General features: G+C 56.0%; 2 protein-coding genes, 1 long non-coding RNA gene and 1 other non-coding gene across 5 annotated transcripts; 2 read left to right on the top strand and 2 right to left on the bottom strand.

The window, feature by feature from the left end:
• Positions 1 to 516: 516 nt before the first annotated feature.
• LOC713772 (serine hydrolase-like protein 2) lies at positions 517 to 16,055 on the top strand. Its single transcript, XM_077949457.1, is given in 13 exon segments — positions 517 to 610; positions 1,537 to 1,688; positions 1,831 to 1,942; positions 2,254 to 2,295; positions 2,652 to 2,671; positions 3,104 to 3,178; positions 4,940 to 5,049; positions 6,957 to 7,033; positions 9,228 to 9,265; positions 12,273 to 12,315; positions 12,318 to 12,354; positions 14,154 to 14,250; positions 15,659 to 16,055. Coding segments are annotated over 13 exon segments (939 nt in total). The 5' UTR covers positions 517 to 588; the 3' UTR covers positions 15,773 to 16,055.
• Positions 10,706 to 10,811, bottom strand: LOC114670639 (U6 spliceosomal RNA). Its single transcript, XR_003720341.1, has one exon. It is a non-coding gene; the product is annotated as a U6 spliceosomal RNA (small nuclear RNA).
• Positions 14,459 to 24,379, bottom strand: RRP7A (ribosomal RNA processing 7 homolog A). 2 transcript variants are annotated; one of them, XM_077948612.1, is made up of 7 exons: positions 24,277 to 24,359; positions 22,582 to 22,724; positions 19,736 to 19,873; positions 18,887 to 19,004; positions 18,420 to 18,517; positions 17,839 to 18,037; positions 14,459 to 16,494 (listed from the first exon to the last, which is right to left on the bottom strand). In XM_077948612.1, exons 1-7 carry the CDS (start codon positions 24,347 to 24,349, stop codon positions 16,409 to 16,411), a joined length of 855 nt encoding a protein of 284 aa, XP_077804738.1. In that variant the 5' UTR covers positions 24,350 to 24,359; the 3' UTR covers positions 14,459 to 16,408.
• LOC144331611 (uncharacterized) lies at positions 21,476 to 24,386 on the top strand. Its single transcript, XR_013398918.1, has 2 exons — positions 21,476 to 22,110; positions 22,436 to 24,386. It is a non-coding gene; the product is annotated as an uncharacterized LOC144331611 (long non-coding RNA).

The following is a 24,386-nucleotide window of genomic DNA, read 5'->3' as shown; positions in this document are numbered from 1 at the left end:
GTTCGAGACCAGCCTGACCAACATGGAGAACCCATGTCTCTACCAAAACTACAAAATTAGCTTGGCTTGGTGGCGCGTGCCTGTAATTCCAGGACTGCCCGGGGGTCGGGGCCCTACTGGGTTCCAGCCGGTGGGCGCGGACAGGTCGGTGGGATGGCGGGGCCTGGCGGGTGGTGGGGGCCTTTCTGGGGTGGAGTCCGGGCCTTCCTGGGGAGGAGCCGGGGCCTTACTGGGAAGGAGCCTGCGGCCTTGGGAGCAGGGCCCGCGGGGGGCGCTGGCAGGGCGGTGGGAAGGCTCTGCTTTCTGAATGGGGGCGGGGACTGCCGGAGTTGCGGGGCCTGCCTGAGGTGGGGCGGGGCAGCCTAAGGGGTGGGGCCGGTGGCTGTTGGAGCGGGGCCTGTGAGGGAGCAGGGAGGGCGGTGGGAAGGCGGGGCCTGCGACGGGGAGGCGTGGCCTGCCTGGGGCGGGGCGCGGCGCGGCGCGGCGGGACAGCCTAGAGGCAGCGCATGGAAGTGCGGGCGTCCCTCCTCTCTAGCGACGTAGCCCGGCGTGAGGGAGTGAAGGCAGCGCATTCGCCAGACAAGAGCGATGGGTGAGAACGCCGCAACAGGTCTCCTTAGACGACTCTGGCACGGGGAGGCCTCGCGCGAGCGCCCCGCTGCCCACCCACCTGATTGGGACTGTGGAGGAGGGCGGGATGGAGTGGAGGGTTCGCCGACCGCGTCGCCCTCCTAGGTGTCGAAGCTCCTTCCTCGGCAGTCCCGGGGCGTGAGAGCGCGACCAGCCGGGAGGTGGGGGCCCCAGGATGCGGCCGCACGTGGCCTCGCAGGGTTCCAGGAGCCCCTGAGTTAGCCGAGCGTGCGCGTGGGTGTCGGGGGAGCGCGGGTCTCCAGCCCGGCAGGGACGGCGGAGGCTGCGAAGGCTACGAGCTCTGGGGGCAGCGGTGGATCCTGGAGTCCCACTACTTGCCCTAAATTTCCACTCCGTCCCTGTCGCCCAGTGTGACCTTGGGCATGGCTGCAGCTCCCAGTGCCTCAGTTTCCCGCTCGGTGGAGTGAGAGTGACAGTGGTCCCACCTGCTGCATGTGTGAGGGTTTGGCACCCCTCTGGCCCTTGGGAAAGGCTAAGGAAACTGGCTGTTGACTCTGTTTACTCCGGTTTTACAGGAAAGGAAACTGAGTCTCAAGACATTTTAGTAATTTGTCCAAGGTCACCCAGCCAGCAAGTGGTAGGCTCCAGGCCTGACCAGCACACCTGCCCCAGCACATTCTAGAAGGTTCTCACCCAGTTTCAATGGGGTGCATGCTGTGAGGCCTGTCTCAGGTTTTTCTGGCTTAGCTTATCTTTCCCTCCTCTGGGAGTCCCCACACCCATGTCTGGCTCTCTCTCCCCATAACCTTCTGGGGGCAACTAAAGGTCTCAGTCTCTCTGGACATGACCCCTGGCTCAAGCACAGCAGGCAGAGATAAGGGGCTCAGGGAGCACCAGCTTCATGGATGAAAGAGAAGGAATGAAAGAGCCGGCTCTGTCTTTCAGGTCTCATCTCAGAGCTGAAGTTGGCTGTGCCCTGGGGCCACATGGCAGCCAAAGCCTGGGGCTCCCTGCAGGGCCCTCCAGTTCTCTGCCTGCACGGCTGGCTGGATAATGCCAACTCCTTCGACAGACTCATCCCTCTTCTCCCGCAAGGTGTGAGGCTGGGGCTGAAGGGAAGTCCAGGGGGAAAGTGGGCAAGAAGGTGAGGGGGGAGGTCTGCAGGGGAGTGAGGAGGGCGGGGAGACAGCTGGCATAGACACCTCTTCCTGCCCTCCAACCTGCTTCTCTCTGTTTCAGACTTATTATGTAGCCATGGATTTCGGAGGTCATGGGCTCTCATCCCATTACAGCTCAGGTGTCCCATATTACCACCAGACTTTTGTGAGTGAGATCCGAAGAGTTGTGGCAGGTAAGAAGCAGTGTATTTTTCGGCACAGGGTTGCTCTGGGACACCCCCTCTTAGCATTGGAGTGGTGCTAGGATCCAGGAAGCTGCACTGGCCTGGGAGTGGGGCCTGGGCTCTGGCCCCAGGTCTGCCAGCAATTCACGGGAGATCTTAGGAAAGTTGAAAAGTTTGCTTCCTCCTGTGGTTCCCCCAAGCTGGTCTCCTGGGTGGACACCCCAGATGCTGGGAAGGAATTTCCTGAGCCCGGGGAGTAGAAGCGAGAGGGCGGGCTGAGCCTGTGCACAGCTGGACCTTCTGGCTCCTTGTGTTTCCAGCCTTGAAATGGAATCGATTCTCCATTCTGGGCCACAGCTTCGGTGAGTACACTGACCAGCAGCTGACTGGGCCTGGAGTAGGGCTGGGAGGGAAGGATAGGAGCTGCTGCCCCACCGCTTTCCCCTGCGCTTATGAGATCTGCAGAGAGAGATGAGAGCATCAGAGATTGACCACTGCGTCCTCTGACCTCAGGCAACTGCTGCAAGGGACGCAGAGATGAGGGAAATGTGGTCTTTTGAGTGGTCGGGTCTGATGACGGGGCCATCGTGACCTGATAGTGAGCCCCCACCACCCATATGGAGCCCCCCCTCCCTCCGCCACTGGTGGGAAGAAGCTTTAGGGTTTGCAGCTGGGGAGGGAGTGAGGGAATGTCACCAATGGCTCTTCTGTCCCCCAGGTGGCATTGTGGGCGGAATGGTGAGTAGATGGCTTTGTCTGGCCAACTAGGGGTCCCTCGGGTGGGGTAGGGATGGTAGCACAGAGGAGGAAGGAGAAGGTACCTGGGACAGGAAGTGCCTCCTCCTGTCACAGTAATAGTCATTATACCAGGAAGTTGGTGGAAACGGTGGAGACTTCTGGTAGAGTTAATGTTTTCACGCCCTCCTACCCTGTCCCAGAGCACCCTGGAGTCCCGCCATCACCAGGGTCTGCAGCTCAGTGCTAGGTACAGACTTGTGGGTGGTGGGAGAAGGCACACCATAGGATAGAATATTCTCCTTCTGGCCCCTTGGTCAGCACATACCCCCCAGCCTAAAAGATATTTCCGGGAACTCCAGGGTCCCCTGGGAAAGGCGGGAGAGTCCTTTCCTTCTTCCCCCTATTCATTCTCCCCTTCTGCTGTCCTCACAGTTTTCCTGTATCTTCCCCGAGATGGTGAATAAACTTATCTTGCTGGACTCGCCACTACTTCTCCTGGAATCGAATGTGAGAAGCGGGGCTTTCGTGCGTGCTGTCATTAGGGAGGACCTGCACCCCGGGCAGTGCTCTCAGCCCTGTTTCCTTTGGTGGACACTAGGGAGGCAGGAGGAGGCGGCAGAGGGTGGGAAAGGGGAGTCAGGGACCCGCTCTCCACCAGAGGACAGCTCTCTGCCGCTTATACCCCTAGGAGTGGTCAGGAGAAGGGGTGTGGGGGACCCCTTGGAAACTGGACGTGTGGCTTGGGATCTGCAGAATGCCAGGCTGATCATGCAGTGGCAGGGGTGGAAGAGGGCAGGAGCCATGGCTGGAGGATGTTGTAGGGCACACAGCTGGGCAGGCGCAGTGCACTCACACCCAGTCGAATGCCTTTGCACTGTGTACACGTTGCACCACCACACATGACAGCCCTAAAAGTGAACTCATGGAACAAGTACTGACCCCTCTGGCCACGACCACCTGTAACCAGTACTGTCCCTGCATCTGGGTTCTGGCCTGGTTGTTTACCTGCTGGGTGACCTTTGGCAAGTTACTTTGCCTCTCCCGGCCTTAGTTCCCGCTCCTGTAAAATGAGATTGGGCTGAATGACGGCCAGCCCTGACATCCTGTCATTTTCTTGCCAAGGTCTCAGCCTCTCAGTTGTGACACAACTCCCATCAGTTTCAGGTTTTTGTCCATAGAAGGACCACAGATCGGCCGGACGCGGTGGCTCATGCCTGTAATCCCAGCACTTTGGGAGGCCAAGGCGGGCGGATCACCTGAGGTCAGGAGTTTGAGACCAGCCTGACCAACATGGAGAAACCCCGTCTCTACTGAAAATACAAGATTAGCTGGGCGTGGTGGCGCATGCCTGTAATCCCAGCTACTCAGGAGGCCGAGGCAGGAGAATCACTTGAACCCGGGAGGCGGAGGTTGTGGTGAATTGAGATCGCGCCATTGCACTCCAGCCTGGATAACAAGAGTAAAACTCCATCTCCAAAAAAAAAAAAGAAAAAAAGGAAAAAAAAGAATGACCACAGATGCCATAAGGGCAAGAATCATGTCCATCTCTTTGTCACCACACCCCGAAACCTGGCACCTAGGGAGGGCTCAGTAAATGTTCCTTGCATGAGCTCAGCTAGCTCAGGGACTATTGTGAGGATCCAGTTCACAGATGGCAGACAGCAGACACTCCCTTCTTTCTGCATTTCACCCACTGAATTGACAAGCGCAGTGCCCCCGGGGGCTTCCTACTGGGTGAGTCAAGAGGGGCATTTGTTCCTCTTGTCCTCCATTCTCAGGAGCAGGTAGATGGGAGTTGCCCCCTCTGCAGCCCCAGGCAGTGGGCCCGAGGCTGTCCTCACAGAGTGAGCCACGCATCCTGGGGGAGCCTGGAAGCCCCAGAACGGTGCCCTTTCCGCCACTCCCTGTCTGCCACTGAGAATGATGGCATTTGTTGAACCAGAAGAAATCACCAACCCCGATGGTTCATGGCATCTGGACCCTAATTTCATGCCTTTGCAAAGCACTCAACAGTTGACAGAGATTCCCCAACCTCCCCATCATCCCACCTGACCTCTTCAAGTGTCCCTGGCCGCAGGCAAGACCAGGCTGGCTGTGACTGAGATGAAACACAGACTGGTTCAGAATCACAGGACTGACTAGCCAGAGCTGTGCCTGTGTCCACTTTGCTGAGAGGGGCTCAGCGACAGCAGAGGGCAGGGCTGGGAGGGGCGGAGGCCTCGTCTGCAGCCTGGATCCCTGCCCACCCAGCCAACTGTGCCTTCTTAGGAAGTGGAGAACTTGCTGACCTACAAGCGGAGAACCATAGAGCACATGCTGCAGGTAGAGGCCTCCCAGGAGCCCTCACGTGTGTACAGCCTGAAGCAGCTGCTGCAGAGGTGAGTGCCTGGTGTGGATGGGGAGCTGTGGGGTCCACGGGAGGACACCCGGTGAGACGTGGGGAAGCGTCTTTCTCCCTGTCACCCAACAAGCCTGTTTCTCTCTGGGGTCACGCTGAGCACCAGGCTTCCCAGGGTCTTCAGGGACGTTATCTCCTTTCCCTCTGCCCCTGCTCCGGCCATGCCCCTTCCTTACTCCAATACCCTCCCCACACCTCTCAGCCCCCGCCTCTCCCCGAGCACACGCTGCTTCCACGCCTTCTCTCCCCTCTGGGACTCCAGCCTGGGCTCCCTTAGCTGGAATTCTCCCCTGTGCTTGCTCACTGGCTTCCCCACTCCTGGGGGCCTCAGCTGGGAGCCCTGCCCTGACACCCCCAGGCGAGCTGTCCCTCCCTGCCCTGCAGGTAACCACACTGTCCAATAAGAGCCTACTGACTCCCCTGGTTCCCGAGGCCTGTGATCCCCACAACCCCCACTATGGCTGACTTGGTCATGTTTGTGCCTCCTGCATCTGGCGGTGGGCCTGGTAGGTCGGAGCTCCACACATATTTGTTGTCTGATGGAGGAGAAGCCCCCCACTGCCCTACCACACGCACGCGCACACACACACCCTGCCGCCCACTGCCCCACCACACGCACGCGTGCACACACACACCCTTCCACCCACTGCCCCACCACACGCACGCGCGCACACACACACCCACCCACTGCCGCACCACACGCACGCGCGCACACACACACCCTGCCGCCCACTGCCCCACCACACGCACGCGCGCACACACACACCCTGCCGCCCACTGCCCCACCACACGCACGCGCGCACACACACATCCTGCCACTGTAAACATGCCATTGAAATACGGACACAGTCCAGGTGCAGTGGCTCACACCTGTAATCCCAGCACACTGGGAAGCTGAGGTGGAAGATAGCTTGAGCCCAGGAGTAGAGACCAGCCTTAGCGACACAGTGAAACCCTATATCAAAAAAATAAACAAAAAAATTAGCTGGTCACGGTGGCACACGCCTGTGGTCCCAGCTACTTGGCAGCCTTAGTTGGTAGGATTGCTTAGCCCCAGGAGGTCGAGGCTGCGGAGAGCCATGATCATGTCACTGTACCCCAGCCTGGGTGACAGAGTGTTACCCTGTCTCCATTAAAAAGAAAACAAGGGCTGGGTGCGATGGCTCACGCCTGTAATCCCACCACTTTGGGAGTCCGATGCAGGCGGACCACGAGGTCAGGAGATCGAGACCATCCTGGCTGACACGGTGAAACCCCGTCTCTACTAAAAATACAAAAAATTAGCTGGGCATGGTGGTAGTGGGCACCTGTAGTCCCAGCTACTCAGGAGGCTGAGGCATGAGAATGGCGTGAACCCAGGAGGTGGAGCTTGCAGTGAGCCGAGATCACACCATTGTACTCCACCTTGGGTGACAGAGTGAGACTCTGTCTCAAAAAAAAAAACACATGGGACATATACACCCTTTGTGGGTGACCTCCCTTTCCTCCCTTTCGCTGCTCTTCTCTCCCCTTTTTTTTTTTTTTGGAGACCAAATCTCGCTCTGTTCCCCAAGCTGGAGTGCAGTGCCACAATCTCAGCTCACTGCAACCTCTGCCTCCTGGGTTCAAGTGATTCTCATGCCTCAGCCTCCCAAGTAGCTTGGATTATAGGCACACGCCACCATGTCTAGCTAAGTTTTATATTTTTAGTAGAGATGGGGTTTTACCATGTTGGCCAGGCTGGTCTCGAACTCCTGACCTCAGGTGATCCGTCCATCTCAGCCTCCCAAAGTGCTGGGATTACAGGCATGAGCCACCATCCCTGGCCCTCCTCTCCTTTTCATCTGATGTCCTCTGACCTCCTCTTTATTGGCCTCCAGGCACCCAGCATCCTTCTGTCTCTCCCAGGTTACTGAAGAGCAATAGCCACTTGAATGAGGAGTGCGGGGAGCTCCTCTTGCAAAGAGGAACCACAAAGGTGGCCACAGGTAAGGTACTCCGCTGTCCAAGGCCGTTATATATTTGTCACTGTTCTTACTGAGGATGTCAAAGACTTGCCCTAGACTAGGCGGGATACTAAGCACTAGGCAGGATACTAAGATACTAGGCAGGATACTGGCAGGATCTCTCGGCTCACTGCAGCCTCTGTCTCCCTGGCTCAACCCTCCCACTTCAGTCTTCCCAGTAGCTGGAACTACAGGCGTGTGCCACTATGCTCCGCTAATCTTTTAGTTTTTTGTGTAGAGATGGGGTCTTGCTCCATTACCCAGGCTGGTCTCAAGTGATCCTCCCACTTCGGCCTCCCAAAGTGCTGGAATTACAGGTGCCTGACCTCCTGCTATTCTTGCCTGTGTAATTTTTCCATGTGAACTTGAAAATCAGGTGGTTTAGGCCCCCCCATACAAATCTTGTTGGTATATCATATATGTATAGTTTAGTGTTTTTTTGTTTGTTTAATTTTTTGAGACAGAGTCTTGCTCTGTCACCCAGGCTGGAGTGCAGTGGCACCATCTCAGCTCACCACAACCTCTGCCTCCCTGGTTCAGGCCATTCTCATGCCTCAGCCTCCTGAGTAGCTGGGACTACAGGCGCCCGCCATGACACCTGGCTAATTTTTGTGTACTTTTAGTAGGGATGGCGTTTCACCATGTTGGCCAGGCTGGTCTCAAACTCCTGGCTTCAAGTGATCCACCCGCCTTGGCCGCCCGGAATGCTGGGATTACAGGCACAAAACACGGTGCCCAGCCCATATATGTATGTTTAAATAATAAAATAATAATGTTAATAACAGTAATAACCTGTGCACCCATCACACTGCTAAAACAATGGCACAGCACCCGTTCCTTTGAACCCTCTCCAGCTCCTCCTGGACCTCACCCAGAGGTAAACACCTGTCTATTCATTCAGCAAGCACTTTGGGAGCCCCTCCTATGTGGCAGGCACAGTTCTTGGTCCTGAGGATATAGCTGTGAACAAGGCAGACCAAACTGTTTGTCCTTGTGAAAGCTGAACTCTAGCAGAGGAGAGAAGCAGTCAACAGGCAAAGGATGAAGCGCCTTAGAAAGTGCTACGGGGGCTGGGCGTGACGGCTCACACCTGTAATCCCAGCACTTCAGGAGGTGGACAGATCATTTGAGCTCAGGAGTTTGAGACCAGCCTGGCCAACATGGCAACACCCGTCTCTACTAAAAATACAAAATTAGCTGGGCGTAGTGGCGGGCGCCTGTAGTCCCAGCCACACTGGAGTTTGGGGCAGGAGAATTGCTTGAACCCTAGAGGCGGAGGTTGCAGGGAGCCGAGATCACACCACTGCACTCCAGCCTGAACGACAGAGGGGAACTCTGTCTCAAAAAAGAGAAAGTGCCATGGAGAAAAATAAGAAGGGGTGGTGGGGAGGCCTGGCCATGCAGGTATTTGAGAAAGATTTATATGGGGGAGGGAACAGCCCTGCCTCTTATCCCTGTGGACACCTGTAGCTCTAGTCCCCGTGTGTCCTGCTGGACGGGTTCCATACAAACACCCCTCTGTTCATGTCTCCATCCCTTCCGACCGCCAGCAGCTTCCAGCTTGCGATTACCCCCAGGGCCACAGGGGACCCTCTGCCCTTTCTGGACAATCCCATGCAGGCCGTTCTTGAGGGGACATTGCTCGGGAAGGAACTGCCGAGTGTTCAGCCTGTACTTGAGGCTGAGTTGTTGGCCACCATCGGGATGGGGGCAGAGAACCAAGTCAGCACCCGAAGCTGAAGCTGGGCACCACCCAGGCCTCGCAACTCCGCTCATGTTTCTTTTTTCATTCAGTGTCTTCTCAACAAACGATGACACGATTGGTACTTATTTGCTTCTTCCTAGTGACTAAAGGAATGAATGAGTTTCTCAGAGATGAGAGCTCCACTGTACACCCGACTGTCAGCCTAAGCTCCTGCCCTCATTTTGCACCGGCCCTTTGGGGTGGCTGGTGAGGGCCTGTGTGGGCTGACAGGTCCGTGGTCAGGCGGCCATGGTCGAGCCCTGGTCCAGCTGGACCCCAGGATAGGGAGTCGTGGGCAGCTGAGGATGTTGGGGGCAGGTGGGAGAAATGAGCCCTGGCTGAAAAGGCCTAGGGATCCCAGCAAAGTCACGGAGTGTCCCCTGACCCTGACGGACAGCATTGACGCCGCTGTCTTTGTGCTTCTGCCTCCGGGTCTGGTTCTGAACAGAGACCAGAGGCTATCCTGGGTGAGTACCGCTGCCTCTGCTCCCCCCGCCACAGTTTGCCTGTTAGCACTTTTGTTGTTTTTGAAAATTACAGGCTGAGCATGGTGACTCACGCCTGTAATCCCAGCTCTTTGGCTGGGGTAGGTGGATCACCTGAGGTCAGGAGTTTGAGACTAGCCTAGCCAATATGGTGAAACCCGTTCTCTACTAAAAATACAAAAACAACAACAACAAAACAGTTAGCTAGGCGTGGTGGCACACGCCTGTGATCCCAGCTACTCGGGAGGCTGAGGCAGGAGAATAGCTTGAATGGGAGGCGGAGGTTGCAGTGAACCAAAATCGCACCACTGCACTGCAGTCTGGGCAACAGAGAGAGACTCCATCTCAAAAAAAAAAAGAAAATTACATAGGTAACATAATACACAATATTATCAACTTAACTGTTTGTAAGTGTGCACTTCAGTGGCATTAAATAGAGTCAGTGGAGGTGAGGAGAGGAGGGAGACATTCCAGGCACTGACCGCTGCACAGGGAAAAGCTGGAAGTCAGCTCGGTGCATCTGTTGAGAGCGGGATTCCTGATAGAGGCTGTGAAGAGGGGAGAGGCAGGATGACAAAGTTCTCAAAAAACCGCGTCCCATCTGGAAGCCTGGAAGTGTGTCACTGGAGCACTTGTATTAATAGAAACTTGGCCATCTCTGCCACTGAGGGGCTGTGTGACCTTGGGCAAGGTGCTTACCCTCTCTGAGCCTTGGTTGTCTCATGTGCAGAAAGAAGGTGCTTTCATTCATTCAGCTGGTTTCTGAGCAGCTTGGCTAGGGGAGCCACGCCCTGGGCCTGCCTTTGAAGGGTTGTTGTCGAGACTAGGTGAGGTCATGTGTGTTGAGTGGCCTCACACACTGCTGTCGCTTCAGGTACTCATGGCCTGTGCTATTTTGTGATTGTTCAAAAACGATAGAACACGGGACACATGTGAGACACTGTCATTAGAGGTAGGGAAGCTCTAACTGCAGGGAGACCGCTGAGAGCTGCTGTCCAGGCCCAGGCCAAGAGATGAGGCTTAGACCAGGGTGTCAGTCAATGGTCTGGGAATGTTAATGTGTTTGTCTTTGATCCATGTGGGATTTGTTCTTGAGCATGGTGTGAGGTAGTGATTCATTTTTCTTTTTTTAATGTTTTAAAAGTTCTATTTTTCCTTAATTTTATTATTGTTGTTATTATTATTATCGATACAGAGTCTTGCTCTTGTCGCCCAGGCTGGAGTGCAATGGCGTGATCTCAGCTCACTAGAATCTAGCGATTCCCCTTCCTCAGTCTTTCGTGTAGCTGAGATTACAGGTGCCCTACACCATGCTGGGCTAATGTTTTGTGTATTTTTAGTAGAGACGGGGTTTCACCATGTTGGGCAGGCTGGTTTGGAACTCCTGACCTCAGGTGATCTGAATTTTTTTTAATTTTTTTGTAAAGGAACATTTCACGAATTTTCATATCATGCTTGTACAGGGGCCTTGCTAGTCTTCTCTATGTTGTTCCAATTTGGCAGTATATGTGCTACTGAAGCAAAGCACCCACATTCTATTTATTTATTTATTTATTTATTTATTTAGACACCAAGTCTTACTCTGTCATCCGGGCTGGGGTACAGTGGCCCAAGTTTGGGTCACTGCAACTTCTGCTTCCGGGGTTCAAGCAATTCTCCTGTCTCAGCCTCCTGAGTAGCTGGGATTACAGGCGCCTAACACCATGCCCAGCTAATTTTTTGTAATTTTAGTAGAGATGGCGTTTCACCACATTTGCCAGGCTGGTCTCGATCTTCTGACCTCAAGCGATCTGCCCGCCTTGGCCTCCCAAAGCGCTGGGATGACAGACGTGAGCCACTGCGCCCAGCTTAATTTTTGTATTTTTAGTAGAGACAGATTCAAGTTTGCCTGTTCACATTGTGCCCAGAAAGCCCCTCCTGTGTGCAGGCCGGAAAGGCTTGGCCACACCCCGCTGTGAGATGTGGCAGCTGCCATATGAGAGCACGCAGGCCTTGAGGACAGTATGGGAACCCCTGTTTCAGGAAAGGCATCTCAGGTCATTTTGGTCTGAGAAGCAGAAAATAGCTGGAGGGCCAGGGTGGAACCAGGGCAGTGAGTTTTCAAGGGTGTGTGTGTTCATAGCCATAGCAATTTTATATTCACGATGCTGGAGGTGGAGGAGTATCGGGTGTGATTTCATGGAGCTGGTCCTTACGGGAGCTTCCTGGAATTAATCCACTGAGCATGCATTTATGAAGCTTGTCCTCTGGCAACAAAGGCAAAACTCCGTCTCAAAAAAAAAAAAAAAAAAGGCTCTATCAATTGTTCTCATATTTTTATTTAACATCCACGATGTGATTTCAGATGTAATCAACATAAAACTTGACTGCATTATTTTGCATGCTGTTTTCCATATCCAGCTTCGTGTCATACCTACAGCACATCTCACTGGAGCTGGCCACATCCCCACCATCCAGATGTGAAATAGTCAAAAGACAGGGCAGGCAGGGCTGCGGAGGAGGCCTGCAGGGGCCATGATGGAGTGCCCATCCTGTACTGTGATCCCAGCAAGTTTCTTCCTGCTGGCAAGAAGCCTGTCCCAGGCTGGCAGGGGACAGCGTGAGGTGCAGCCTGCGGACTGGGAAAGGGGTGTGGAAGGGCCACGCCTCAGTCCTAAAATCCAGGCCCAGAAGTGGCCCAAGTCACTTCTCTGACTTTAATCACACAGGCATACCCAGTGGCAAAGGAGTATGGGAAATGGAGTCAGGCTGGGTAGCCAGGAGCCCAGGAAGAGGGGAGAACAGACTTGGAGAGGGCAGGGGTCTCTGGCCACCAGGGGCTAAAGAGCCTTCGATGAGGCGGTGATGTGGTGGGGTCCTGGGCTCGGATCCAGGGTGGATGGCTAAGGTGCCCGTGCCAGGGCTAAGCTGCCCCAACAGACATGGGTTTTGAGCCCACAAGAGTGCCTGTGCCTTGTGACGAGAATTCACCATGCTTTTGTCTCTGCAGCCTGAGAACAGCTTTGACTTCCTCAGCAGGGAGCTGTATGCGCATTCATCAGGAAGCTGCAGGCCCATGTCCTGTTCATCAAGTGAGTCTGGACCAAGTGCCCTTCAGTTACCCCCAAAAGACACATGGGCGCCAGGAATCTCCGGGAGGCAGCCCTGGCATGAGGCTCCAAGTTCTCTGTGTTGACCACACTGCTGAGGCTCAAGATCTTTTTCGGGAAGCCCCCCTGGCAGCAGGGTCATGGAAGGAGGAAGGTCAGAGGAGGGGAGGGCTCAGGCAGCAGGGGATGGGCCAAGGCTGTCCCACACCTTTTTTTTTTTTTTTTTTTGGAGATGGAGTCTCCCTCTGTCGCCCAGGCTGGAGTGCTGTGGCGCAGTCTCCACTCACTGCAAGCTCCGCCTCCCGGGTTCACGCCATTCTCCTGCCTCAGCCTCCCGTGTGGCTGGGACTACAGGCGCCCGGCTAATTTTTGTATTTTTTAGTAGAGACGGGGTTTCAGGCCGGGCACGGTGGCTCAAGCCTGTAATCCCAGCACTTTGGGAGGCCGAGACGGGTGGATCACGAGGTCAGGAGATCGAGACCATCCTGGATAACACGGTGAAACCCCGTCTCTACTAAGAAATACAAAAAACTAGCCGGGCGAGGTGGCGGGCGCCTCTAGTCCCAGCTACTCGGGAGGCTGAGGCCGGAGAATGGCGTGAACCCGGGAGGCGGAGCTTGCAGTGAGCCGAGATCCGGCCACTGCACTCCAGCCTGGGCTACAGAGCGAGACTCCGTCTCAAAAAAAAAAAAAAAAAAAGAGACGGGGTTTTACCATGTTAGTCAGGATGGTCTCGATCTCCTGACTTCGTGATCCGCCCAGCTCGGCCTCCCAAAGTGCTGGGATTACAGGCGTGAGCCACCACGCCCGGCCTGTCCCACACCTTTCTACAGGTGTCAGCAGGGGGCATGCCCAGGTAAGGCTCCATGACCAGTGAGCGCAATGTCTGCTCACTGCAACCTCTGCCTCCTGGATTCAAGCGATTCTCCTGCCTCAGCCACCCAAGTAGCTGGGACTACAGGTGCCCACCACCACGCCTGACTGACTTTTGTATTTTTAGTAGAGAGGAGGTTTCACCATGTTGGCCAGGCTGATCTCCATCTCCTGACCTCATGATCCACCCGCCTTAGGCTCCCAAAGTGCTGGGATTACAGGTATGAGCCACCATGCCTGGTCCACCACAATGTTTAAGCCATAAAAAGAAACGAAGCTCTGAGATGGGCTCCAGTGTGGATGAACCTTCACGCTAAGCGGATGAAGTCAGACACAACCGTCTACGTGTTGTATGACTGCATTCACACTCAAGTCCAAATAGGACACACTGCAGAGACAAAGCCAGTTCATGGTAGCTCAGGACCGGAAGCCTGTGGGGGGTGTGTGTGTGTGAAAGCGCAGAGGTTCGGGACTTCATTGGGGGTGATGAAAATGTTCTGTAATTGTGACGATGGTCTCACAACTCAACATATTAAAAACCATGGATTGTAGACTTTCAATGGGAGGATTGTAAAGACGTAAATTCTCTCAGAGCAAGTGTGGACTCCAGAGCCTGTTCAGATCCCAGCTCTGCTATTCAGGGCTGTGACTGTGGCCAAGTCCTGAACTCTGTGCCCCAGCAGGGCTGTACCTTAAGCACTCGCTTGCGCCTGGCTTGTGCCAGCTGAGTGTGAACTGAGATTAACTGAACCTCAAATCCAACCCAGGGTCAAGGGACCCAGCTGTGGGAGGTGGGGTAGCCCAGGTTTTAGTTTCTCCTCAGAGGCCTGAACCCAGGGCAGGATGAGGGCAGTGCTGGGAGGCGGTTCTAAGATGAACCCCAACAACCCCAACTCCTCACTTTCCAGAGCAGTCCACGGATATTTTGATGTGAGAAGAGAGAGTTACTATGACAAGGAGTCCCTGTCGTTCATGATACACACGCTGAAGTCCACCCTCAAAGAGGTAAGGCGGGGCTCAGGGAGCTGGTGTCCGGCCACTGTCACCCACTCTGGTCCCACCTCACCCATCTCTTCTCGTGCACTGGGAAGACCCCTGGTCTGGCCCCAGGCCCAACAAGTGACCACCAGGATCTCTGAGGCCTCACGCTCCACTGTGGTCGGTCCCTAGAGGCCTGGGGACACATGTCATCAGAATTCAGGAAACAGAGACCTTTGGTGGGGAGATTCTTTTATCATCCGCGAGTACCCACCCTCCTTCCTGGGCCAGACACAATTAGGTGACCCAACTGCCAGAGGCAGTCCCACAGTTTTTATTTTTTGAAACAGGGTCTCATTCCGTTGCTCAGGCTGGACTGCAGTGGCTCAATCATAGCTCACTGCAGCCTCAAACTCCAGGGCTCAACTGATCCTCCCACCTCAGCCTCCTGAGTAGCTGGGACTACAGGTGCACGCCATCATGCCCAGCTAATAGTCCTACTTTTTTTTTTTTTTTTTGAGATGGAGTCATGGAGTCTCACTCTGTTGCCCAGGCTGGAGTGCAGTGGCAAGATCTTGGCTCACTGTAACCTACGCCTCCCGGGTTCAAAGAAACTCTCCTGCCTCAGCCTCCTGAGTAGCTGGGATTACAGGCATCTGCCACTATGCCCAGCTAATTTTTATATTTTTAAGAGACGGGGTTTCACCATGTTGGCCAGGCTGGTCTCAAACTCCTGACCTCAGGCGATCTGCCCGACTTGGCCTCCCGAAGTGCTGCTTTTGCAGACAGGAGCCACCGTGCCCAGCCTAGTCTCACATTTTATAGGCTCCCAAACCACAGCAGAACATCTGGCTGCCTCTTCCCTCCGCACCCATCGCGCCAGTGGGTGTGCTGGCTGTAGGTGGGGGTGGCTGTGCCCGGGTTCCTGGGAGCACCTGGTGATTCATGGTCACTTACCCTCAAACACCTGACCCTGGGGCCTCTGCAGGTTTCCTGGTGTTGTCACAAAGGGAGGAAGCGCACCTGTGGCTGGCCGGTCACCTGGTCAGAGCCAAGGCAGGCAGGGCCTTCCTGTCTGGCTTCTTGAAGGCAGGCACAAGTCTGCAGGCTGCTCACGCCCCCATCTGATTATTTTTTCTCACAGGGACTTCCTCTAATACAATCACAGCAACCCTGGCCTCGGCCCCGCCCTGTCCCTGCCATGCAACTTCACAACTCAGCTGGGAGGCCTCCAAGTCCCCAGGGCTCACACACCTCCTGGGGTGCTATGGACTGACCCGGCTCCAAGGCATTGAGTGTGTGGGAAACTCACCATGGGAGGTGCTCCTGCCCTGCAGGGAGCCTGAAGGCTATGGGAGGGCCCTGACCCCAAGGCCTATGGAGCTCCCTAGGCTCCTCTGGCCACACCTCACCACACACCCTCTCCTTTCTCCAGCGGTTCCAGTTTGTGGAAGTCCCAGGCAATCACTGTGTCCACATGAGCGAACCCCAGCATGTGGCCAGTATCATCAGCTCCTTCTTACAGCACAAACACATGCTCACAGCCTAGCTGTAGCTCTGGGCCTGGAACTATGACGACCGCAACAAGGCCAGGCCTGTGGGGACATGCCTCACTGGTCTTGACGCCCAGCCTAGGGTGTAGTCAGGGGAAGGAGTGAGACTCCAACTTCAACATCTGTGACCTCAAGGGGGAGACAGAGTCTGGGTTCGGGGGGCTGCTGCCTCCTGGCTAATAATCTCCAGCCAGCTGCAGGGAGGAAGGGCAGGCTGGGGCCACCTAGCCTTTCCCTGCTGCCCAACTGGGTGGAAAATAAAAGCTTCTCGCGTTCTCACTGCTTTCAAGGCTGTTTCGTTACCATCAAGGGCTTTTCCATTGAGGGAAAAGGGAGAACAGAGCAGATTCATCCAGGGTCCTTGACAGGAGGGTGTGGAGGCAGGATGCGGAAGGGGCAAGTCCTCCTCTGGGCACGCCCAGGTCCCCAGGACTGCTGAAGCCCAAGACCCGAGGGGTGGCCTGGCCCTTACTCCTGGCCTGTGTGGACTCTCATGGGGCTGTTGTACGTGGTGGCCTCAACCTGGGGCCCGTTTCCCAGAGCTCGGCCTCTCAGAGATGGCTGCAGGCCCTGCCTCGCCTCATGTTTCTCCAGGCCCTGCACCTCTAGCCATCCACTGCGGCTCTCGCGGCTCAGTAGGGTCGGAATTTGCGCTGGGCCCGCAGCAGCTCGATCCTCTGCTTGTCCTCCTCGAACTTCTTGCGCAGCTGCGCTAGATCTGGGGGCGAGAGGAGGCGCAGGGCAGGGTCAGACAGCACGCCCCCGGGGCAACCGGCTTGCTCATGCCCCACCCCTCCTCCCAGTTATTGTGGGGCGCAGGGGCATGTCTCCCCCACCAACCCAGCCCCCTTCCCAGCTCTGCTTTGGGGGTAGGGTCTGGATCCTGTAAGGAATCAACCCGACGGCAGGCCGAGTCCAAGGGCAAGGCCAAAGTGGGAGACGCTGGCACCCCGAGCCTGGAGATGAAGCCCTAGAAACAAAGCAAAGGCATCCGCCCCCACCCCGACCCCTGCGCAAGGGGGAAGGAAGGAGTCCTGACCGCTCGGCCTGGAGCGACTCTGAGACTTGGTAAAGGGATGCCACCCCTAGTGCTGGTGAATGCCGATGGCAACTCTGGCACCGGGTGGCCCAGGTCAGTGGCAGGCTGATGGCATGGAGGGGGAAGCTGAGGGTCTAGAGCGAGCACAAGTGGGAGCCAAGAGGGCCAGCGAGGCAGGGAAAGCACCAGTGACTGGGCGGATGGCTCAGGGCCTGCTGCAGAGCCCCTCCCTGTGCCCTAGCCAGGGCAAGGAGACTCCTGGGCCCACAGGAAAGCTGTCCTGTAGACAGGGACACCAGGCAGTGGGGCAGGAGGCTCAGCTGCAGCACCAGGAGTGGGTCACAGGTGATCAGGTGCACAGCCAGGAGAGGGTCCTGTGCAGGCCACCTGACACACACCCCCGCACACCCACACACACCACCACACACCCGCACATCCCCACACCCGCACACCACACACTACTACACACACCCGCACAGCCACACACACCACCACACCCCTGCACACCCACACACCCGCACACCACATACTACCACACACACCCGCACAGCCACACACGGGCACTGTGCAGGGTCACCTGACACACAGCACAGACACAGACACAGACACAGACACACACACCACCACCACCACCACCACCACCACCTCAACACACATATTCTGCAGCATCCTCCCTGCACCCACAGTGGGTTCGGAGGCCCCCTCTGCACTCGAACTCCTTGCTGGCTGGAGGCTGACCAGCGCCAGCACTAAGTGCACAGGAGCCCAGAGGTGGGCACTGATGACCCAGGGTCCCCACCCATTGAACAAATGCATCTGCCCCGGGGGGTGATGGGGGACCGCCACACCGGGTGCTGCCAGGCTGGGCCTCTTTCCAGAGCCTAGTGGGAGCCCTGTGCTTAGGGACGCCCTCCCTCTGTGACCAGCAGGTTCAGTGCCCGCTGTCAGGAGCCCTGGCCAGAGGCCTCATCCATGGTTGGGGCCAAGGCCGAGGGGCCTGAGGATGGGCTGGGCGTGGCTTACGCTCCATCTTGCTCTCCCGGTGCTGCCAGGCATAGAAGTTGAGCAGCTCCTTTCGGGCGCGCTTCCGTCTCTCCCTCTCCAGCACCCGCAGGCTGGCTGCTTCAGTCCGGGGGAGCACAGGCCGTCGGCCCCGGCGGGTCACCTTCACCCACCCCTCCTCGTCAGGGACCCCCTCCTCCTCCTTGGCCTTAGCTTCTTCCTGAAAGGAAGGTGATCCTGTCGTCCGGTCGGCACCTGGGACCTCCTGCAGCCTCCAGCAGCACACCCTCCACGCCCTCCATCCTAAGTCAGAACCGCCCTGAGCCCCTGCAGGGGCAGGCTGCTCCCCTCCTCCCAGCACGATTTTGGGCTAAATGGCGGGGAGGGCACGGACCTGCCAGCGCTGCCTCCTTCTCCACTACAGACCATGTGGAGACTAGATGTGTCACCCAGCCAGGCAGCCCAGGATCCAGCAGGGAAAAAGGGAGCCTGGCCTCTACAGAGTGGCTAAGGACAGGCCGCCACCGCCCTCCCTCTTGGGCGTCACCTTCCCACAGCCACACAGGTGATGGGGTGCTCGGCCGACCCTGCGGAGCCTCTACCTCAGCGATCTTCTGGTCATACGCCTCCATGAACGTGTCCACTTCCACCCTCAGGGCCTCAGGGTCGGGCACGGAGTCTGCGTAGTCACTGATCCACTCTGAGGAAAAGGGAGGCAGGGAAACGGGGCTTCCTCAGGCCTGGCATTTGGGCCCCACCCCAGGGCCTGCCAGGCTAATGGAGACCTTTTCCCACAGGGCCCAGGGCGCAGGTGCTAAGGAAACCCCAGGGGCTGCAAGCTGGGCCCTCACTTTGCCTGCCCAGTATGCCTGTGCCACTGTGCCAGGGACTCAGGCTAATGACTCCCTGGGGACCCAGACACAGCCCCGCAGTCCTCCTGCCCAGGCCTCCACACGCCACTCTCAGGGAGCATGGACTTGGCTGGTGACATTCAGACACTGTCCCCATAGAGTGTCCTGCCAACCCAGAGCCCAGAAAGGAGGTGCCAGTCACCCCCTGAGGTACTAACTGTGAATGCCACTCTTCACAGGGTGGCTCTCTGTGGACACCAGCAGGGGGCCCTTCAGGGCCAAGGCCGCTGACACCCCACTTGGCTTCTGGAACACCACGTAGGCTACCTGGAACCCCTGAAGAGAGAGACAGATGTCAGAGGCTGGGGGCGCCTCCGCATGTCTGGCACAAGGTCTCCAGGCCCGCCCTCAGCCTAGCCGGTGGCTACACCAGGGGAGACAGTGCTAGGCTATTTCTGAGCCATGGAGAGAACCAGAGGCCATCCCATAACCCAGGTCAGGGGCAGCCACACTTCCAGTGATCCTGCTTCTGCGGGAAGTGACAGCTGTTCCCAGCTCTTCCTCAGGAAGAGGGGACACACAGGCTGCCTTTCTTCCAGTCACAGGAGGGATGCTGTGACACGCAGGGGTCGCCCTGGGCCAGGGTAGGTTTTTGGAAGCCAGGCCTGGGCACACACCATGCCAGATGCCACTGTGTGGGGAGGAGGTGTGGGCTCCAGGGCCAGTGGGAAAGCCGTGAAGAACAGTGCTCCTGCAGACCCGGCCCCTAAGCCTGGGGAAGGAGCTCCCTCAGCGGGGGAAGCAGGAGGGCAGCCGGGGGAGGCCCCGCAAGCGCCCAGCAGAGACGGTCCCTGAGCATTAACACAGGATGGAAAAAGCCAGGCAAGAAGTGCAAGGATGTGGCAAATCTGGGAAGGAATAACAGGCTTTGTCACCTGGACAGCCTCCTACACCACACACGGTGAGGATGGGCTCAGGACCAGAGAATGCTCTGACGTCCCACTGCCAGCTCCCCCAACACACTGGGGACAATGCCCCACCCCCCTCACTCTAGTGGAACCCCGTGCTTGGCGGCTCACCGGAACCGGCTTGGGATGAAAAAACTTCGACCTTGACTCCTTTGGGCTCTCGGCCAGGTCCGGCTTCTCCTGCAACTCTACAGACTGGACGAGGCCACAAGAGGACAGGAGGCGGGACAGGCTCTCCTGCCGCAGGGAGAGGGAAGTCAAGTGTGAGCATCTGCAGGGGCATCCGAAAGCCTCCCTCCACCATGGGTGGCACTGCCAGGGGTCCAGCGCCCCTGAAGAACTCAGAGCCACAGCCACATCTGCCCAAGCCAGGAGCCTGTGGGCACCATGGCCTCCGACCTGTTCTGCAGGGATAATATGGAGGTCAATATTCCTGCTCTTTCTCTTTTTTATTTTTTATTTTTTTTGAGTTGGAGTACTGCTCTGTAGCCCAGGCTGGAGTCCTATAGCGTGATCTCAGCTCACGGCAACCTCCACCTCCGGGTTTCAAGTGATTCTCGTGCCTCAGTCCCCCGAGTAGCTGGGATTACAGGCGCCCACCACCACACCCGGCTAATTTTTGTATTTTGAATAGAGATGAGGTTTTGCCATGTTGGCCAGGCTGGTCTTGAACTCCTGACCTCAGGTGATCCGCCTGCCTCGGCCTCCCAAAATGCTGGGATTACAGGCATGAGCCAGAGTGCCCGGCATATTCCCGCTCTCTCTCATTGGAGACAGGTGGGGACATTCTTGCTGTTATTCTGATTTTCTTTTTTTTTTTTTTTTTTGAGACGGAGTCTCGGTCTGTCGCCCAGGCTGGAGTGCAGTGGCCGGATCTCGGCTCACTGCAAGCTCCACCTCCCGGGTTCACGCCATTCTCCTGCCTCAGCCTCCCGAGTAGCTGGGACTACAGGCGCCCGCCACCTCGCCCGGCTATATTTTTGTATCTTTTAGTAGAGACAGGGTTTCACTGTGTTAGCCAGGATGGTCTCAATCTCCTGACCTCGTGATCCGCCAGTCTCGGCCTCCCAAAGTGCTGGGATTACAGCCTTGAGCCACTGCGCCCGGCCCTATTCTGATTTTCTATGACAAATTTTACTACCTGAATCAGCAGTAGTGACCCTATGCTGTGACAGTCAGGACGGTGGTTATCGGTGGAGGAGGCAGCAGGGGTTCTGGGATGTGCTGCTGTGTCTCCACCTGGGTGCTGACTACACAGGTATGTTCTGTCTCTGGGATGCAGCGAGCTGGACACCTGCCACTGGGGCCCTTCCCTGTACACATGCTGCACTTCAAAAAAGGTCAGAACTCACACCCCCTCTTCTACACGCTTCTTTTTTCTCTAAGTTTAAAGGAATGTTTTAGAAATTAGGGTTTCTTTTTTGAAAACTAATCCAGGAATTCCCTTGGCCAGGGGCGGTGGCTCACGCATGTAATCCCAGGACTTTGGGAGGCTGAGGGGGTCGGATTACTTCAGGTCAGGAGTTCAAGACCAGCCTGGCCAACATGGTGAAACCTTGTCTATACTAAAAATACAAAAATTAGCCGGGCATGGTAGTGGGCGCCTGTAATTCCAGCTGCTCGGGAGGCTGCGGCAGGAGAACAGCTTGAACCTGGGAAGCGGAAGTCACAGTGAGCCACGATCGCTGTGCTCTAGCCTGAGCAACAGAGGGAGACTCTGTCTCAAAAAAAAAAAAAAAAAAAAAAAATCCAGCAATTCCCTTAGTTTAGTTTTTGTAAAAAAAAAAAAAAAAAAAAAAAAAAAAAAATTAACAGTTGTGTTTGGATAAAATTAGAGGCACTTTTCATTTTTTTATACTTTCCTACTTTCAAATTATGGACACGTATAGTCTCAAAGAAAACACGTAATTCAAACAACTTCGGGTAATACGTAAAAAAACCTTGGGCTACTTAGGATTACACTTTTTTTTCCTTTTTTTTGTTTGAGTCAGAGTCTCACACTGTTGCCCAGGCTTGAGTGCAATGGCGCGATCTTGGCTCACTGCAACCTCCGCCTACCAGGTTCAAGCAGTTCTTGTGCCTCAGTCTCCCAAGCAGTTGGGATTACAGGCGTGTGCCACCATGTCCGGCTAATTTTGGGGGTTTTTTGGGTTTTTTTGAGATGGAGTCTCACTCTGTCACCTAGACTGGAATGCAGTGGCGCAATCTCGACTCACTGTAACCTCCGCCTCCCGGGTTCAAGGTATTCTCATCCCTCAGCTTCCCGAGTAGCCAAGACTACCTGCACACGCCATCATGCCTGGCTAATTTTTTGTTTTTTAGTAGAGACAGGGTTTCACCATGTTGGCCAGGCTGGTCTTGAACTCCTGACTTCAGGTGATCCACCGGCCTCAGCCTCCCAAAGTGCTGGGATTACAGGCATGAGCCACCATGCCTGGCAGGATTATACTTTTAAAGACATCTTTGAAAAGCCAGTTTCCTAGGCCGGGCGCGGTGGCTCAAGCCTGTAATCCCAGCATTTTGGGAGGCCGAGACGGGCGGATCACAAGGTCAGGAGATCGAGACCATCCTGGCTAACACGGTGAAACCCCGTCTCTACTAAAAATACAAAAAACTAGCCGGGCGAGGTGGCGGGCGCCTGTAGTCCCAGCTACTCAGGAGGCTGAGGCAGGAGAATGGCGTAAACCTGGGAGGTGGAGCTTGCAGTGAGCTGAGATCCGGCCACTGTACTCCAACCTGGGTGACAGAGCGAGACTCCGTCTCAAAAAAAAAAAAAAAAAAAAAAAAAAGAAAAGCCAGTTTCCTGACTGGAGATCAAGGTAGCCCTCTGGACACTCTCCTCTGGGGCTCCCATTAGCTGTGTCTGTCTCACCACCAAGGACTTGGTGGAGGCCAAGGGAGCCCCCACCTAGAGCCCACAGGTCCCCTCCCAGACACTAGCTCACCTCTGTGCAGTATGGGGGCACATTGAGGACAAAAAGAGTCCTCTTCTGAGGCCAGGTGGACTTGGTGCCTTGTCGAACGCCGTGTGCTCTCACATAGAGGTAGTGAGAAGCCTGCTGCTTTTCGGAGAACTTGATTGGAATAGCTGGAAAGGAAATGGGAGGGGAGGGATGGCCAGGCTACCCTGAGCTGAGGTCAGCAAGACATTCACACAACTTCCTTTCTCCACATCCCTGTCTAGTCCTATCTGCTCATCAATCCATCCATCCCTTCACCAACCCCCCGACCCTACCCTTTGGCAAAGCCTGTGCGGGCTCTAAGAGTCTGCCCAGGAGGGCCTCCCAAGGTGGTGCAGGGAAAGAGAAGATAAATGGGCAATGATTACAGATGGGGGCGCAATGAAAGGGAAGCTCGAACCCTGCGGCTCTTGGAGTGAACACCAAAATCCTAACCGTGGCTGGAAGCTCCGTGAGACCCTGCCTGCCACTGTGGCCTCTTCTCGTACCATCTTCCCCCACCACCTTGGATTCTCCCTGTTCCCCTGGGTACACCAGGGCCTCACACACACTGGCCTCTCTACCTAGTGCATCACCCTCTTCCCTCCTGCTAACCTTCAGGTTTAGCTCAAACCTCGCTTCCTCAAGAGAGCCTTAGCATCACCCTCCGCCCCTCCTGCCAGGTCAGACCCCACTGCCTGTGCCTTCACAGCTTCTCTTAATAGTCTGTAGGCTATACTGATGAGATTCTTTGGTTAATCACTGCCACACCCATCACTGTAATCTCATAAAGCTAGGAACTGGTTCTATTTTTCTCACACCTCCGTCAGACTACCGGTTGGCATAGAGCTGCGGTCCCTGAACTCAGGAAGCTCAGTTGCAATAACGGAGAAGACAATTACCAAGTAAGCATACAGCAAGCTTGTATCAATTATGAAAGAAACATTACAGGGTCATGGGGTGGCAGAGGTCTTCTTTCCATAGGCTCTCAGGGATGGCCTCTTTGAGGAAGCAACATTAAAGCTCAGAACAGAAACGCCACTGTGCAACAAACTGTTACAGCAAGTGCAAAAACCCAGAGGGGGAAAAAGCATGTTGCCTCAGATGAACAGAAAGAGCTTTAGGTCAGCACCAGTCAGACCATGTGGCCCACACAGGTTAAGAAGTCTGCTTTTTGTTTTAGAAGCGACTTGATGAAGCTACTGGAAGGAATGCAGTGGGTGTGGCGCCTATCGTGGGCGTGTGAGACATGCTCTAACTTAAATGGCCTTAAAAAGAACATTCTGGTACGTGGGTGGAGAACAGAAGCAGGGGCAAGAGAAAGAGGAGGGTAACCAAGTAGGAGGGCCCGTAACAGCCCAGTAAGAGCTGATGGGGGCTGGACTAGAAGCAGAGGCGATGAGAAGGGGATGGGCTCACCTGGACGAGCGAATGTGGACGGAAATGGGTTTGCCCTGGGTGAGAGGTGCACAGTAGTGGGCTCACCCAAGGGAAGCGTGGACCAAGACAGGCTCGCCCCGAGAGAGTGGGCAAGCAGAAGGGCGCCGCGTGGGTCCTCGGGACTCCGAAGCTGGGGCCAGAGGCCGCCGGAGCTCACACCCAACCGTGCGGCCGCTCCTGGGGACCCCCGGCCGCCGCCAACCCCCAAACACCTCCCGGCGATGCCTGGCCCCCCCGGTCTCGCGTCCCGGAGCCCCTCACCTGCGTAGCCCGGTGGGCTGGGGATACAGTCCTCCGGGTCCCGCGCCGCGCGCTTCCTCCTGCGCGCCACCATCTTGCCGCCCGGGAGCGCAGGGGCCGCCGGGAGTTGT

The sequence above is a fragment of the Macaca mulatta genome, chromosome 10, assembly GCF_049350105.2.
Source record: "Macaca mulatta isolate MMU2019108-1 chromosome 10, T2T-MMU8v2.0, whole genome shotgun sequence".
NCBI classification, from domain to species: domain Eukaryota; kingdom Metazoa; phylum Chordata; class Mammalia; order Primates; family Cercopithecidae; genus Macaca; species Macaca mulatta.
Note: the sequence above shows the minus strand (reverse complement) of the source record. Positions and strands in the feature narration are given on the sequence as shown.